At 36.1% G+C, this 16,807-nt stretch overlaps 1 protein-coding gene across 1 annotated transcript in view; it reads left to right on the forward strand.

Moving 5' to 3' along the window:
* The first annotated feature begins 188 nt into the window (after positions 1-188).
* The window catches only part of SKIV2L2 (superkiller viralicidic activity 2-like 2 (S. cerevisiae)), a 41,467-nt gene continuing 24,848 nt past the window's right edge, over positions 189-16,807 (forward strand). The window contains exons 1-15 of the mRNA XM_010005397.1: positions 189-274; positions 346-477; positions 1,159-1,225; positions 2,838-2,900; positions 3,378-3,490; positions 4,309-4,483; positions 5,264-5,354; positions 5,706-5,830; positions 7,015-7,113; positions 7,891-7,993; positions 8,128-8,259; positions 9,475-9,554; positions 10,951-11,061; positions 12,125-12,226; positions 13,643-13,768. Coding sequence (XP_010003699.1) covers positions 189-274; positions 346-477; positions 1,159-1,225; positions 2,838-2,900; positions 3,378-3,490; positions 4,309-4,483; positions 5,264-5,354; positions 5,706-5,830; positions 7,015-7,113; positions 7,891-7,993; positions 8,128-8,259; positions 9,475-9,554; positions 10,951-11,061; positions 12,125-12,226; positions 13,643-13,768 — 1,605 coding nt within the window. The remainder of the gene's footprint in view (positions 275-345; positions 478-1,158; positions 1,226-2,837; positions 2,901-3,377; positions 3,491-4,308; positions 4,484-5,263; positions 5,355-5,705; positions 5,831-7,014; positions 7,114-7,890; positions 7,994-8,127; positions 8,260-9,474; positions 9,555-10,950; positions 11,062-12,124; positions 12,227-13,642; positions 13,769-16,807) is intronic.

Here is a 16,807-nt window from a genome sequence, read left to right on the forward strand (position 1 = left end):
CAGGGCCGGGGGTGCCGGGGCTCGGGGCCCGCTGCTGGGCCCGCTGCTGGGCCTTTGGGCCTCCTCGGGGCCGAGGGCTTGGCACAGCGCGAGGGCGCACGTTTTCCTGGAATCCCTGGCTCCAGAGCTGTGTTCAGCCCGGGCGCAGCGTGGGCAGTGCGGGGCCTGGGGACGAGCTTCCTCGGGAAATGGTTTGCGGGCCCACGGCGGCTCTTGCGGGCGGGGCTCACCGGGTTGGGCCCACGTGTAACGTGATCAGTGTTGTCCGTGGGACGTCGGTACCTTTTCTGAAAACGCGTGCCTGAAATAGGAAAATTTTAAATTTGGTGTCTGTTTGTCTTGCAGAAAACGATCAGAGGAAAGATCTTCAGTAACTGCAGCTGGGAAGCACCAAAGGGAAGCTGAGGTCGATAGCACAGAAGATGCTGTTCTGGGAAAGAGGCCAAAAGTGGAGGATGTTGTACCAGAAGATGCTAAGTAGGTGCCCAGCTTCATATATGAGGAAATCAGCAAGATGTACTAGTTAGCTATATGCCAGTTAAGAATAGCTGACATTGGGAGTTTTGCAGTTGATTTTCTATTACCTGTGTAAGTGAGGATGTGCTGACAGCACATCCAGCAGTGATGAGCTCTGGGTATGTTTAGAACAATACTACAGGTGGCTAGGCAACTGCAGTGTGAAATGTTGGTGTGTTTGAGGTGACTGCACATGGATCTGTGGTTCTTGGTCTGTGCTGTTGTGCTGATTCAGGCACTTGGTAAGAGAGAAGCAGTGAGATATGTGGGGGGAGACAGGCTTCCTGCTTACCTGGTCTCTGAAATATATAATTGGCTAGCGGTACAAGAAACATTTGATCAAGGAGATGGAAGCAAAGGTTGTGAGGCATGTAAGATTAAGCTGCAGCGTTTGGAATCTTAAGCATGGACATGCTTATAAATTTGAGCACAAATGGCAGTATTGGACATCAAAAATGAGGTATGATTGGACATTCCAGTAGCTGGGAGGATAAGGCAGGTGAGGGGAGGGCAGAGTACTGTTTCTGTCTTCTGTGTTAGTGTGTTCTTTTATAATGTTGCAGTTAAAGTAGAGGCGAAGTTCAGCCTTTTTGCATTTGTAAAGAAAACAGCATTTTTAAATACTTACTCGCATGTTTTCAGTCTGGCAGACCTGATGCCTCAAGTGAAGGTGCAAGCTGTGGAGACAGTGGAAGGTTGTACACATGAGGTGAGTACAGTGAAAATGCGCATGAAAGGTATAGACTTGCTCCATAAAATCATATGTATTACTGCCACTATAGTAATGTTTTGTTTCACTTATACTTAATATATGTTATTTCATGTTATATTTGAGGTTTGTCAAGAGTTTGAGCTCTGTATCTGACATTGGGTGTACACAAAATGCACTTGAAAAATTAATTAGACATCTTACCTGAAATGGTTTGAATAATACCTGCATTAAAATGAGTGTTTGGGAAAGACTGGTACTGTTGATAGTCTTCCGTATTTGAAAGGTACCAAGCACATTCTGAGTGCTGGTGTCGAGGAGGAGACTTACTGGTAAAACAGGCCTCATCAATGTTCACAAATATGTTAAGGGTGAGTGTCAGGAGGATGGAGCCAGGCTTTTTTCAGTGATGTCTAGTGATAGGACAAGGGACAGTGGGTGCAAACTGGAGCATAGGAGGTTCCATGAAAACATCACAAAAAACTTCTTTACTGTGAGAGTGGCAGAGCACTGGAACAGGCTGCCCATAGAGGCTGTGCAGTCTCCTCTCTGGAGACTTCAGAACCCGCCTGGACAAGTTCCTGTGTGATGTGCTCTGGGTGATCCTGCTCTGGCAGTGGGGTTGGACTAGGTGATCTTTCCAGGTCACTTCCTGCCCCTAAGATTCTGTCATTCTGTTTTCATTGCATAATCTAACTGTGCAGCAGTGCATTGAAATATTCTGCTGTTCTGGCTCAAGAATGAAAGACTTTCTTGTAAGGCTGATTAGTGTTGAAAATTACGTTTTGATAAAAAGAAAAAAGGCCTTTTATGTAAAAGCAAAATAATGAAAACTATCAATTTTCAATTTATCTTAATAGACAACTAAAAAAAAATAAAATATCAGAACTCTTAATACTCATTTATTTTTTTAATCATTCTTCATCCAAAGATGACTGGCAGAAAGAATTTCTATGATAATTAAAGATGTACATTTCAACTTCATTGTACCTTTATACTCCTTTTCTGTTTCGACTTCCAGAACTACCTTGAGTTAATTAGGGTCTTAATCAGGAGTGTGCAGGATTAGACCTTTGTAATAAAGGAACTGTACATATAGCTGATGATAGAGCTTTTAAAGCCCATCCGTCTGTACAGTCTTTATTGTCTGGAGGTCTCATAGAAATGTGCCATCACTTAATAACTAAAGAAAGCTTAAATATTAGTATGAACAAATGTTAGATACTGGCTAGGAACAGGAACTTTACCATTACAAATACATTGTCCTTAGAAAGGGAGTGTGATCAATGTGAGCTTGTTTCTACCATCTGTTGGCCAGAAGCCATGACTGTGTGCTAATGCTGCAGGGTGAAGCAGGCATATTTCACACAAGAAAGGAGGGATTGCCAGAGAAGGGAGAGGAGTGTTGTTGGGGCAGGAGGATGGAGACACCAGTTTAAAAACTTGAGAGGAAGGCAGGAAGGAAGCCTTGATGTGAGCACATAGAAACAGGAAAACAAATTCTGGTTATTTTTCATGCACTTGTCATGTCCTGCCCCAGTCCTTCATAGCTCACCAAGTCACTAGACACTGAGATTTCTGCAACTGCTCTAATTTAAAATGTATTTTATAGGTTGCACTTCCAGCAGATGAAGACTTCACAGGTCTGAAGCCAAGAACTGGAAAAGCTGCAAAAGTATGTGATGGATTGCACATATTTTTGTTTTTTGCATATGCTTTAAGTAGTAGAAAGGAGAAGTGACGTACTTCGTCAGTAGGGCTTGGAAAAGAGTATGTTGAAAAGATGGCCTGTTGAAGTAAGATCAGTATTTCTATATTTTAAATTTGTTAGAGTAAAATTACATGGTTATATAGGGTGGACAGGCTGTTCTGATTTCAGTCCTATTCTTTAGCATTTGTGGTTGCCTCAGCCCTACACTGTAGTTTCTCTTAGAGAAAATTCAGTCATTGGGGCAAGATTTTCATTGGATACTAAAAAAACATCAGCAAAGATCTTGGAGCCAGTGTTACATAAAATTATTTAAGTACACATTCATTGCAAAATACTGGATTAAGATCAGTTGATTTCTGCCCATAGTTTGCAGTCAGAAAATTACTTAGATGTAAATAATAGTCTGTGTTAAAAATACATAATGTTTTTCTTTCTTTTCAGGAATATCCATTTATTCTTGATGCCTTTCAAAGAGAAGCTATTCTTTGTGTAGATAATAATCAGTCTGTGTTAGTATCGGCTCATACATCAGCTGGTAAAACTGTTTGTGCAGAGTAAGTATTTTTCTGACAGGCTCTAATAAGAGAACGGTGGGATGTTTGTCCTGTCATTTTGTTCACCTATCAGTATCTTGTTTCTCTGTTGTGTCTCAGTTTCTTGACAGAAAGTTTGAACCATCAGTTTTAGAGTTGAATTGACTACTCCTGAATATAAAAAATACTGTTTCATCTTGTTCAGCGGGTAGTGAAAGTCTTAATTAATGTTTTAACTTTTTATTTTTAAACTATATATTTTGTTGAGTTTTTTTGTCATTGAAAGGAAGAATTTCTGCAATGCAGATTTGGATGAATTTAGAAAAAAATACCTTTGTTTTTTAGCCCCTGACTTCAGCTAATAAGGAATTTCTTTTGTGCTTTCTCCTTTTTGCCAGAAGCACTGGTTTTATTTATTTAGCAATTTGGAGTTTATTAGGCAAGAAATTTTTCAAGGTAGTGTACATTTCTTGTCAAGGTTTGCTTTGACAGTAGATTGGCTTTGCTGACCTGAGGTGAAAAGTGAGATGGACATGTAGATATATTAGAGTATGGGTTCACATAATAATAGCTTATCATGAGACAGTGACAAGCCTCTTAGATTAAACAAGCGGTGCTCCAATGTCCTTAAACATTCGTTAATTCGTTATCAATATCTTACCACTCTCCAAAGAGACACACACAGTTAAGATTGCACAGAACTTAATAACCTGTGTTTGAAACACTTCATAGTGTTCCACCAATGTTCTGAATTACATTTTTTCTTAAGAGATTAGAGGAAAGTAACATGCACTAAATGTCTTCCGGGCAACTTTAATATGTGCAATGTTTGAATACAGGTATGCGATTGCCCTGGCTTTGAGGGAGAAACAGCGTGTGATATTCACGAGTCCAATTAAAGCTTTGAGTAATCAGAAGTACCGTGAGATGTATGAGGAATTTCAGGATGTTGGTTTGATGACTGGTGATGTCACCATTAATCCTACAGCTTCTTGTCTGGTAATGACAACGGAGGTAAGATCAGACATAAATTCTTGATCTGTGTTCTTCAGCCCGTTTTTGACTGAGAAGGTCTGATTTTAAAGTTATCGTAATAAGCCCAACTGGGTAGAAAATTTTATACAGTTAATTATGCCTCCCTTTAATGTTTTAACTTGGTTAATGAAGAAGTTAGGTGAATCTCTGTAAACTCATGCTATTAGTCAGGAGCTTTCATTCTCACATGGAGAAAGGCAGAACTTTTTTCCTGAATTTTCCTGAGTTTTCTGAACACTCAAGGCAGATTTCTTTGAACATATGTGTCAGCCAGACTTACTGAACCCTGCATTTTTTTCTAGGGAAACAAAATGGAGAGAGGAAAGTCACTGAGTGATAGTTGAGTAGTTTATGCGAGACACTAGGAGTCAGAATACGCAGCTTTTCAGCTTTGGTGTCAAAGTACTGTTGACACAGTTTTTTCATATTTCTGTTGCAGAAGTCTATCCAGCCGTGAGCTGAAATTTCCTTGTTTCTTTATCTCAAAGGAGTGAAGACTCCTCTGGAGAAAACCCCCCTAGGGAGAGATTAGGGTGGGAACTCAGGACAACTTGATTTCTGACAAAAGATTTCATCTTAGTCACAGTTGGATTAACTTGGAAAGCATCTCACAGCCAGCCTCTAGATGCTTTTAAGTTTTTATTGTCATGTAGTGGGAACAAAAAATTCTGGTAATTTCTCACTGATGTCTCTAACACACGACTGTTTGTTGTTACTTCATGTGGTAGATCTCAATTCTGTTTTTTCTTGCTTTTTTAGATTTTGAGAAGTATGCTCTACAGAGGTTCTGAGGTTATGCGAGAAGTTGCATGGGTGATTTTTGATGAAATCCATTACATGAGAGATTCAGGTATTCTATATATAGTTTTTATTTTCAAAAAGAGTTCCCAAGAACAGATGTGGTTTATTCTTTTGTAGAGTTAAATGCTTCTTTCTTCTGTTAAATTCAGTCATTTTTGTGTATATATTGTTCAGAATTTGTTTTGAATATATATGAAATAGTTACTGTGTGTCACAGTCTGCATTTTCTTTGCAAATACAAAAGCTACTTTTAGGGCATTTGATATACTCCACTTGTGTAAGGGAGGCTTTTTTTATTTTTTTGGGTTTTTTTTGTCTTTAAGCATGCTGTTCTTTAGCTTCAGAGATGAAAAATAGGCTTTAATGACATCTATCTATCATGTGACTTTTCTGTTTTCAGAACGTGGTGTGGTTTGGGAAGAGACAATTATTCTGCTCCCTGACAATGTTCATTATGTGTTCCTTTCTGCAACTATTCCAAATGCCCGTCAGTTTGCTGAGTGGATCTGCCATCTTCACAAACAGGTAGCTTCTGATATGCTAAACATCCTTGTTGTCGTGTTGCATAATACTGTCTCTTTGGGTGGTGAGAAATGAACCTTTGAGCATCTTCTTAGTCATCTTACTGCTTATAAGTTATGGTATAGTTCACTCCTGGCTTCCTTGATTGTGATCTTACCTTTGCAGCTATACTGGTGGTTGGTTTTACACAGTAACATTAAAGCTGTTACTTTGGAGTTTATTTGCCACACTTGCTTAGACACAAGCTTGGTTTCAGCAAAAGTTCTAAATTATGAAACATAATGAATACACTGTGATTTTCAGAGGGCTGATAGACAAGAGGTTATTTTGAGAATTGTTTGAAGAACTCTTAAAAGACCATGCAGAAATCAAAAGTAAATCAGAAATCCATGGGAAATAATATGCATATGCATGCAAACAAAGTGAGAAGAGGAATGTAAGAAATCTATCTGTCCTGTAACCACTAGGTTTATTTTACTACTTCTTTTTTTTAAGTGATGCTTTTACAGGAAGGAATGTGGGAATTAGAATTAGGAAAGCTGATACTCACAAAACGTAGATATGATTTAAAAAGTACCCCAAAGATTAGTTCTTACATTGTTTGTGATGAAAGGAGTGCAGTATAAGAGGTGGCTCTCTTAAAGTTGGCACAAAACCTTGACTTTGTTTTGCATAACATAACTTTTTTTTAAAGCAGATTTAACATAATATTTAATGCTTTAAAGAAAATATTTTGTTTATTTTTTTCTAACACACTTTTTCTGAGCTTTAAAACCTTAAATGTTTTTAAAAGTCTACTGTGTGCCTTTCTTAGCTGGTATAAGAAATACTGAAGGCTTTTATGCAAAACAGAAATCAACAGTTTTCCCTTTCTTTTTAATAGTTGTTATAATTTTGTGTCTGTGTGAAAAATAACAGAGAAGGAAATACTACCCGTCCTTACTTTGTGTGTTTAGGAGTAAGAATTTTTGTAGCCATTTTGTGTTTTAGTAATTGTCTTAAGCAACACCGTTAGTACAAACCCATATAACACAAAGAAAAGCTGCTGTTATAATTTATGTGTGTCTTACTTTCTATCCTTTAGAAAAATGTATTTTAACAGTAATGGATTGAATTGTCCATTAAGCGTTTTTATAATGCAATTAGAAACATTTAATATTTATGTGTGCATTCTTCTTTCTTTACAGCCTTGCCATGTGATTTACACAGACTATCGACCCACTCCGCTGCAGCACTATATATTCCCAGCAGGAGGAGATGGACTCCATCTGGTTGTTGATGAAAATGTAAGAAATACTCAGGTTATTTGGAAGATCTTTTTGCTCACATATCAGTCATGAGCTTGATCTCTTGCAAACTTTGGATTGTCTTTACAAAGAATGTGTAACAGTGAAGTGCAAATGGATAATAGTGATCTCTGAATTTTTTTTGAGATCTTTGGAGTCTTACAGAAGAGTTGGTTTTATTATCTAACATCATGTAGTGAGCTGAGTAGTACTTTGCTGAGATGTTCTATGTGCCCTCATCGTGCTTAGTTACCTAAAGTGCATGCTGCTTTCTCAAAATCTGTGAAGTAGCTGATGTTTCTTGTACTGTTTCTAACTCAAAAGGAAAGTAGCATTTAAATTTTACTTCCATTGGGGGAAAAGTATTTTTGTATCTTAGGTGATTTGGAAGCAACAATCTGTTTGAAATTTATCATCAGCTTATACAGCAGTAGCTAGTGCCATAAACAGTAGTGCTACACTTGAAGCTAGGCCTTCACAGGGCAATGTAGTAATTCATGTAGACATTTCTAGAAGTCAGTTTTGATATTGTGTCATTCAGTAGGTCTAGGAGGGTTGATTTTGTGGTAGATAGAACAATGGCAAATAATGTCAGAGACACCAGTGTAGTTCTGAGCTGTGCTGTGGACCTAGTGAACTCTCTGTCTAGCTCAGGCATTGTTTTCATCTTTCTGTCTATATGTGAGGGGTAATGGTACTGGCTGGGCAAAGCACTATGTATTTTCAAGCGGGCTGTGTATGAAGTAATTCCTTACAAAAGTCTTGTTTTATATCTAGGGAGATTTCAGAGAAGACAATTTTAATACAGCAATGCAAGTGCTTAGAGATGCAGGAGATTTAGCAAAAGGGGACCAGAAAGGCAGGAAAGGAGGAACAAAAGGTGAGTTTGGACCCATTCCAAAATAACTGTGTAATACAACAAAGTTGTATATAAGTTGTGCTTGTGTCTGCATTATTCCATGAGATACTTTTTTTTGCTAAAGTTATGTATTAATTAATGTAATCTCTCTGCAGGTCCTTCAAATGTTTTTAAGATTGTGAAGATGATAATGGAAAGGAATTTCCAACCTGTAATTATTTTCAGCTTCAGTAAGAAAGACTGCGAAGCCTATGCACTTCAGATGACAAAGTTAGATTTCAATACAGGTACAGATAAATAGAACACAGTTTTAGTCACAATTGTATTTTGATGTGAAATGTTAGTATAGTTAGATATTTCTGTTTCCTTTGGAACTTTTTGTGTAAAAACAAATGCTTTTTCACATAGTGCTTTTTCATTTGCTATGGTGGTACATCAGGCTATTTTCAGGAGGAAACTCTGGGTGCAAAAAGAGTACTTGGTCCTCACAGTGTTGAATTATTCCTCTATTTTGAACTTTATTTCCTTCTCCAAAATTAAATGCGCTGTAATAATAGCACAAAAGTTCCCAACAAATTCTGTAATATTCTATCATTCTATAATAGAAGACTGATAATAACAAATTATTTCCCAAAATTTTCATGTTATGTCCGTTAGAAAAAATAGTATTGTCTCAAAGTTAAAGTAGCTGTATAACAATCTACTAGATTGTTCTTTCTCAACTATTCAAGCCAGTTCTCTTTCCTTCATCCCCTTCTTCTTAAAGAAAAGCCAAAAAGGTAAATAAGATTTTTTTCATTGTAGCTTAAGGCTAAATTTGGAAAATTAAGTTCATAATTTCTCAGAAATATTGTTGTAACAGACACAAGGAATTTGTTGTAAATAAACATATCACTTAATGTTTGTAAACTGTTAGAGTTCATGCTTTCTTACTTACTTGCTCCAGTCTTTGCACATTCTGGTTGAGAGTTGCAAAATAATGCAGCCATTTTTGTCAAAAAACATGTAGATGTGCAGATGTGCAGAGTTGCATTTTTGTATGTTTTCTTTACTCACATATTTATGTATATATTGATATTTTTACTACCTAAATAGAAAAGGTATGAACTTTGAGAATTAACATTGAAGAGAAAGGGACTCTTAATCTATGCAGACCGAGACTAGTATGTAGTAAATAAGCAGGGAGGTTTTTTAAATAGATAGAAAGTACATGAAACTGAGAAATCCCGAACTTGGAAATAGCTGAAGTTTGGATTATCTGCCAGGTTTGTTCATTTTTCCTTTTCTCGGAAGATCTGCTTCTGGTTACTGTTAGGCTCCTTCAGGCTAACATTCAAGTCTTGATTGTTTTGACCCGGCTTGGATGGTTTTATGTAAACTTCTTAGTCTTCCATGCTATTTTTATTGTAAACTTTTGTAAATATTAGAATACAGTAATCCTTTGTTTACATATGGCATTATGGCATCTAGATTTCGTAATAACTTAAAAATCGCTTTCTTAGATGAAGAAAAAAAGATGGTTGAAGAAGTTTTCAATAATGCAATTGATTGTCTGTCAGATGAAGACAAAAAGCTTCCTCAGGTGAGTGAAGGTCGAATAGGGGTAGCTGCTGCTCTTCTGTTTACTGCACCTTTTGAGGCTGTGAGTCTTCTGTAGTGGATACAGACATCATGAACTGTATATTCACATTCACTTTCCCAGGTTTTAATGTATCTTACATTGCTCCTTGGCATGGTGAAATAGGACTCCGTGATGGGATTCATTCCAGTTGTGATTCTGGCAAAGGGCATATGCCAAAATTAACCATGGAGTTCTACCTTGTGTATTATTTTTTTCTAAGTATGTTTTTAAATAAACATAAGGGGTTAAAACTGTTGGGAAATTGTTAAAATGAGAAGGTGGTATGCACTTTACGAGGTACTGACTTCCGAGCCTTCAAAAAATTTGAATTGATGCATCTGCATTCAAATTTCTTGTAGGATGACTAAGCATAATGAGTATGTTTACAGTAGAAAAGTATAAGCTTTTAAGAGGACAGAATATTTCAGGATTCATTACTTTTGTAATAGATAGAAAAGTAACAATTTCGTACTACCTCCCTCTTCATTGATTTGTGTTAAAAAATTTTTAGTGCAGTTCTCTTTATTGTCTGCATGACGATTTCTCCTTGAAAAAAGCAAGCATTTAATTTTTGGCCATGCCTACTTACTTTGGATTCAACACATTTGTTTTGTTTTGTGAACTTGAGAAAAACGGAAAATGGGAATGAAATATGTAAGGTGTTATGTGCTCCATTTTTTGGTGAGCTTGTAACAGTGGCATTGTATCCAGGTAATCTGTTCTGGTTTCTGTTGACAATGGTATCTCAGAAGCACATTCTCAGAATTATGTTTGGGATGGTTACTGCTAGGTCTTAACAGATTGTTAGTGAGAGTCTTTGTTTTCAAAGAAAAAAGCAGACAAAGCTAACTTATGTAGATACTTACTTGATGTATAGTGTTTGAAGAATTAATTTGGTAATTGCAGCCTGAATTTCCTTATATGGCTCTCAGGTGCTAACTTCACTGTTTTATAACACGTATCAGTAAGTGAAATCAGTGCAACTAAAACTGAAGCAAAATATCTCACACATACCAGGATCACTGTTTCCAAAAATTAATTTAAATTAGGCAAATTTTTTTTTTTGTTATAGAGGCAAGTTTAAATACTAACTGCATGTGTAAATTAGGACATTGCTTTGTAGTTGGTCTAAGGCAATTTAAGCCTAGTCTGCTATTGAAAAAATTGGTTTCTGGCTTTACTCTTTGTACCATTCTTGGCTCTAACTGGGAAGTAAAACGAGTATTTGGTCTTTTTAAATCGGGAAGTAGTGAACTGCGGAAACACTAGGGGCAGTGTTGAGGTATTCCATAATGGTTTTGGGTTTTAGTAATTAATACTAAAATTTGTTTACTCGTCTTTGTATGTTTCTTCCCAGGTTGAGCATGTACTTCCTCTGCTGAAGCGAGGAATTGGTATCCATCATGGCGGCCTGCTTCCTATCTTAAAAGAAACCATAGAAATTCTGTTCTCTGAGGGCCTAATAAAGGTATCTATTTTATGTCCATATTTAGGTTTTTCCCTGTTGTGAATACACAGCTGGTAATCCTGAAAAACCAAGATGTCTTTGCTCGGCATTTACACTGGTATAATAGAGATCTGCTCCTTGACTGATAAAGGTGAAATACTCATTGCACATGCATAGATGTGCTTCTGTGCAGGAAGGAAGGCTTAGTACTTAGCAAAAACTTCTTTTTAGCATTGTGTGGACCAGTAAGCAGGCAATTTTTAAAAGAGCTACACAGATACTAAGGGAAGGGTTCTGTTCTGTGTATCTACATAGTGGGTTCTACAAAGGCACACAGCACCTCTGGAAGCCTGTAGCTGTTCCAGTGACCCAGGTTAATTGGTATAATTGGCTGCCCCTCCCTTCCCTAGATAAATGCAAATATTTGCAGATATGCCTCCATTTTAATGTGAAAAACAATTTGCAAACCTGCTTGGTTGTTTTTTTTTCCTCTTATAAGGAAAAGTTTGTAGACTTTAATAATTGCCTAAGGTGTCTTACATTAGTGCACAACTACAGTTCTGGTTTTAATTGTTCCTGATTTTATTGTAAAGTCTTTAAACTAAGAATGGGTAGCTTTAACATTTTCTTCAATTGTTCTTTGATGTGTTTTGCTACAGTTAATAACTGAAGACATCTGCCAATCTGTTTCTTGGTTGCCCTAAGAGACATACATTCATAAAAATCTAACCTTAGATGAAAGTTGTGGGATTTTTTTTTATATAGCTGACAACTACTTTCTTCTTGCAAACTTTGAATATGGAAATGAACTATTATTTTTAATTAATATAATTTGCAACCTCTAGTATTTTCTTTTGGTGTCTTTCACATGGTCCCATCTAACAAGTTTTCACGTTTTCCCAGAGGTAATAAAAGAAGGGGGAGGGCATGTTTCTGGTCCAGTTTTTAAATATTGAAAGTTCCTGTGTTCATATGTTGAGTGTACATAAATGGTAAAATCTAGAGAGGTTTTTTGTAGCAATCTGGTTATTTACATGTTAAGAGCTTTTGGTTTTGCTTGCTTAACTTCAGTCTGTTTATTTAGGCCTTATTTGCAACAGAAACTTTTGCTATGGGAATTAATATGCCAGCCAGGACTGTACTATTTACAAGTGCCAGCAAATTTGATGGAAAAGATTTCCGATGGGTAAGTGAAAAACAGGTTCTGTAGAATGACTGAACTGCATTATTTAAACCTTATTAGGATTAGATTTACTTAGACATATCCACTTCGGTGTAGTAGATCTTTTTTTCTTTAAAAAATGTTTCTTTGTTCTCTATTCCATTTCTAATTAGTGTACAAATTCCCAAAGACAAGATTCCTCAGATTAGGCACGAGATTACTGATTTTAATAGATACAGCAAAATGGCATCTAACATATGTTACTGGTGGACATTGGATGAGACTAAGACTTCTGCACAACTTGTCCAAAATTGTGAGACCCAAGTATTTTCTTCAGTGTCAAGAGAAATGTGGAAAAGTAAGCTTAGTAGCGTGTCATAATTGACAGACCAAAGAAAGGAGATCTTATACTTCAGGAGAGTATTTATTGTTCTCTTATATCAGAGTATTTAGGGTAGCCCACAGGAAGACAGAAATACATAGAGACATAGACAGGTTCTTAAAGAGCTGGGAAACAAATTATTTAAAGGTTATTTAAAGGTTTTTTAAATGTTAAAACCAGGTATGTGATTCACATGTAAATAAGGGTGTAACAAGTAATCACAGCAAAGCTTTATAAATAAGGTTTGTGATTCTTCTTTCGGAGATGGGAAGATTATAGTAAACAGGACAAGTGATTTGGCATGTGCTTTGTGAAGTAAACATCTCTTCAGTCTTAGTTCAGATTCGTGATTCATTCAGTCTAATTGCATCTCCTTAAGGGACATGTGAGAATTAACTACCTTTGAGGTATCTGGTATGTGGAACTCCTGCTTTTAAAATGATTTAGCACCATTTCCTTAAGTAGTTTTTGAGATCTGACTTCAAGTGAAACTGGGGAAGTTGTTGGAAAGCAGGTTCCACAGGTGACAAAAAAGAATTGTTTAATAACTTCCTGAGACATAGGGAACGAGTTGTCCATGTCCCAGCTTTTTTAACCCCTTCAATTTTACAGTTAGTGGGAATAGAAACACTGCTGTTGATAGGTATCAGTATTTTACTGTTAAATTTGAATGAACTGATACATTATTTGAAGGTGATGAAGGTGCATTATCAGTATGTTGAATAATCTCCAAGAATCCCAGCCACCTTCCATCACATAAATCATTAGTAGAATGTTCTTTGTGTTTGTTAAAATGTTATGGAAATCACTGTAGGTAAGAGAGCACTAGTAACGTGTAATGCTGACATACATTGTTCACAGTGAAGGATTTGTATATTGGTAGCTTAGTGATCAATGACAAGTAATGAATTCAAGCTGTGAGAAGTTCATGTCTTGATAACTCTCCTTTGCTAGTTTTTATACATCATGGTCATTTACTGTATAATTGTAAATAGAGCTTTATATGTTCTTGCTGTATTTCTGATGTTAATTTTTTTCTTTTTCTCATTTCATTCTAGATATCCTCAGGTGAATACATTCAAATGTCGGGTCGTGCAGGACGCCGAGGTATGGATGATAGAGGAATAGTAGTTCTTATGGTGGATGAAAAAATGAGTCCAACAATTGGCAAGCAGCTTTTGAAGGTAGGACAGAAATTAACTTTCTCTTCTTCATCGTTCCCACTAAGATTATTCTTGTTTGAAGAATACAATGTGTAAAATTATACAGCTAGAACAAGAAGTGTATGGATTTGGCAGGTAGGAGATAAGAACTCCTAAGAGATGTGTGGGCTTTCACTGAATTTTCAGTAAAGTTGGATTTTCTATTGTGAAACAAAATTAGAAGGCTAGTATCACCCGTCTTTGTATAAAAGGGATTTCAGGCAAGAGAGGTGTAATTATATTTTTTCTAGTGATATCACTGCTACTGCAGTATTCTGTTAATTTCTTGCTAACCATGGTGCAAGGATATTGCTGAACTAGAAAAGGTTTGCTGAGCTTTCACAAATAATTATGAAAGGCCTGGTTCTGTGCTGAAATAAGACTGGGACTTTTCAGTGTAATAGACAAACTGGACAAAGTCATGCCAAAAATTAAATATGTAAGATAAATAAGAGGAGTGACATGGGTGTCAAGTGATCCAAAATTACTTAAGGAGAACTTGTTAGTGCTTGTGGAAAACTTCAAGGTTTGGAAATCAAGAGATTGCAGTCTTGTGGTTGAGCTGGGCATTAGATTATAGGGTGTCCCCAAATGGTAGCAGAAGCTGTTACAGATTATTACAGTAAAACTTTATAATTTCAATGTGGAATATTGTACTCATTACACTTCTATTAAAATTCTATGGCAAAAATCACAATAATGAAGCATAATATTCTGGTGTGTGTGTTGCCTGTCTTTGGCTGCTGAAGTTAATGGTACGCACATGTTAAAACTGAAGACTTGTTGAGTTAGCCAACCCCACCATTCAAGAGGTTTTGTAGCCTTGGTACAAATAGCAGGTCGTTTGTGTTAAAATGGCACTTAGAGTGTGTGAATTCTGAGAATGATCTGAAGTCAGCATCAGAGTATGTGTTTGTTGAAAAAAAAATAAAAATCAGACGTCAATATTTCTCTGCTTTGTTAGACAAATGAAGAACACAGGAGAAAATATTTATATAGCTACTTTTAGTTATGGAAGTGTGGATTCTTTGTTGTGTATCTTGTTCTGTCATTTCTACCTGTTAATTCACTCTAAATGTGTACATTAGGTTATTGTTACACACACATGTAGTGCTCACCTTCTTAAAGTCAGAATTTGCATGATTGCTACTTACCAGGATTTAGTACAGTAAGAAATTTCAAGAACAGCTGAATTCAGTAATAAATGGTAGCATTAGGTATGGAATTATTTTTTTAAACTTGATTAGATTGTGTTTTCTCAGTAGAGCTGACAGATATTTATTTGTTTACATAAACATTTAACACATGTATATCTCTGAGATGTATTTAGACTAAGTATTATAACTAGATTTTTATGAGATTTTAATACAGTTTTTAAAAATAGTTGTAATTTTGTGGCATATTTATTTAATTATCAGCTTTAAACCACTGTATACCTCGACAGCTGAAAAGATAAGTAACAGGAGATGCAAAGTAAGAGAAGAAAAATACACTTCTTATACATACCATTAATTTTATGTACTTGATATTTAAAATAATATCCCACATAAGTAAATTTATATGAAATAATTGTTTATAAATTAAGAAGTGATCTTTGTATTATTTATCTTCAGACTTCAGGAGATTATGCTACACTCTACGATACTATAAATTCAACCATTCAGAAGGTGCTTTGTTTAAGTTTGTAAATTGAGTCGTTTGAGAACGGAAGAACTCTATGTGCATGATTAAGATGGAAAAATAGTAGATCACTTTTTGTAATAGTATCTCTAATTTTTGGTCTAGATTTCTCTTTGTTGAGACTGTAATCCCTTTGATACTTTTTGATTTATAAGGAAACAAAAAGGAAAAATGATGACAACTTTTTTGCTTTCTATATTATCTCTTGGTTCTTTTCCAGTGATCTCAATGGAATAATTTATTTCATTAATTTTTCACACTACTTCACTTGGGAGCAAGAACTGAGTTTAAGATTTCTTTGAAAAAAATCACAAGGAGCTATAATGGGGGTATTTGATGCTTCTGGAACCAACTGTTCAGCCAGTTGCTGGAAAGGCAGTAAAAGTGATCTTTTATGAGATTAGCACTACTACATTAAAGACACTTCTTGTTTTCCTTTTTAAATACAGAGCACTTGGAGGAAATTTCATGTCCACATAGGCTTAGAAATGTATACGGACTAACATTTCTTCAAGATTTGTATTTATCATGTCTGAATCGGGTTTTACTTACTGACTGCCAGTGTTTGTCTGTAATAAGATCACAATCATGTCCTGTGCTAGTATTTTGCTGCCACATGAAATCTTGTGGCATTACTCCAGGACAATCTAAAGATTAATAGGGGAAGCTTCAGAAGGAATAAATTAGCCATACTGCGAATGATAGGATATTTACATAGGACATTTTTATCATAGCTCTTCAACCATAACGTATGTCGGATCCAAACCATTTCCTGAATACTAAAGCAAAACATCCAGGAATATAATGTGATCAGCTGCCTAACACTATGCTCAGTGAAGTGAGCGCTTTGAGAGTGTATTTGAGTATCAGCAGGATTGCTGCAGCTGTACTGTGTGACTGTCACACTGTTTGTTGTGACATTGTGTGCAGGACTTCAAACTTGATTTCAAAGTTCAAATCTTAGATGGAGTTCTTACGAGGGGTACTTGTAAATATTTCTTAAACTCAGTAACATTCCTTTGTTTTCTTCTGTGTTACTAGGTTTTCCCATTTATCCTTAGCATTTATTCAACAAATAAATACATAGTAAACTAGTGACTTGCAGAAATCTAGAAAGCTAAATAGTTCCAATATGTTGGATAGCTTTCTGAAGACAGAAGATTATATTTTTGCATTTGCATAATGGGAATTTTTTTGTTAGTATTCGTTTTGTTTTGTTTTGTTTTTCCAGCTGTGTTGTGTTAGTTTAGGTAAGAAGTGAAAAGCTTCTCTTTGACACTAGATGGCTTTGAAACCCGAGAAGCATCTCTTTAGTTGGAATTTGGGCATGTTACAAGCATG

This window comes from Chaetura pelagica, unplaced genomic scaffold (genome assembly GCF_000747805.2).
Source record: "Chaetura pelagica isolate M959 unplaced genomic scaffold, ChaPel_1.0 scaffold37, whole genome shotgun sequence".
Taxonomy (NCBI): Eukaryota; Metazoa; Chordata; class Aves; order Apodiformes; family Apodidae; genus Chaetura; species Chaetura pelagica.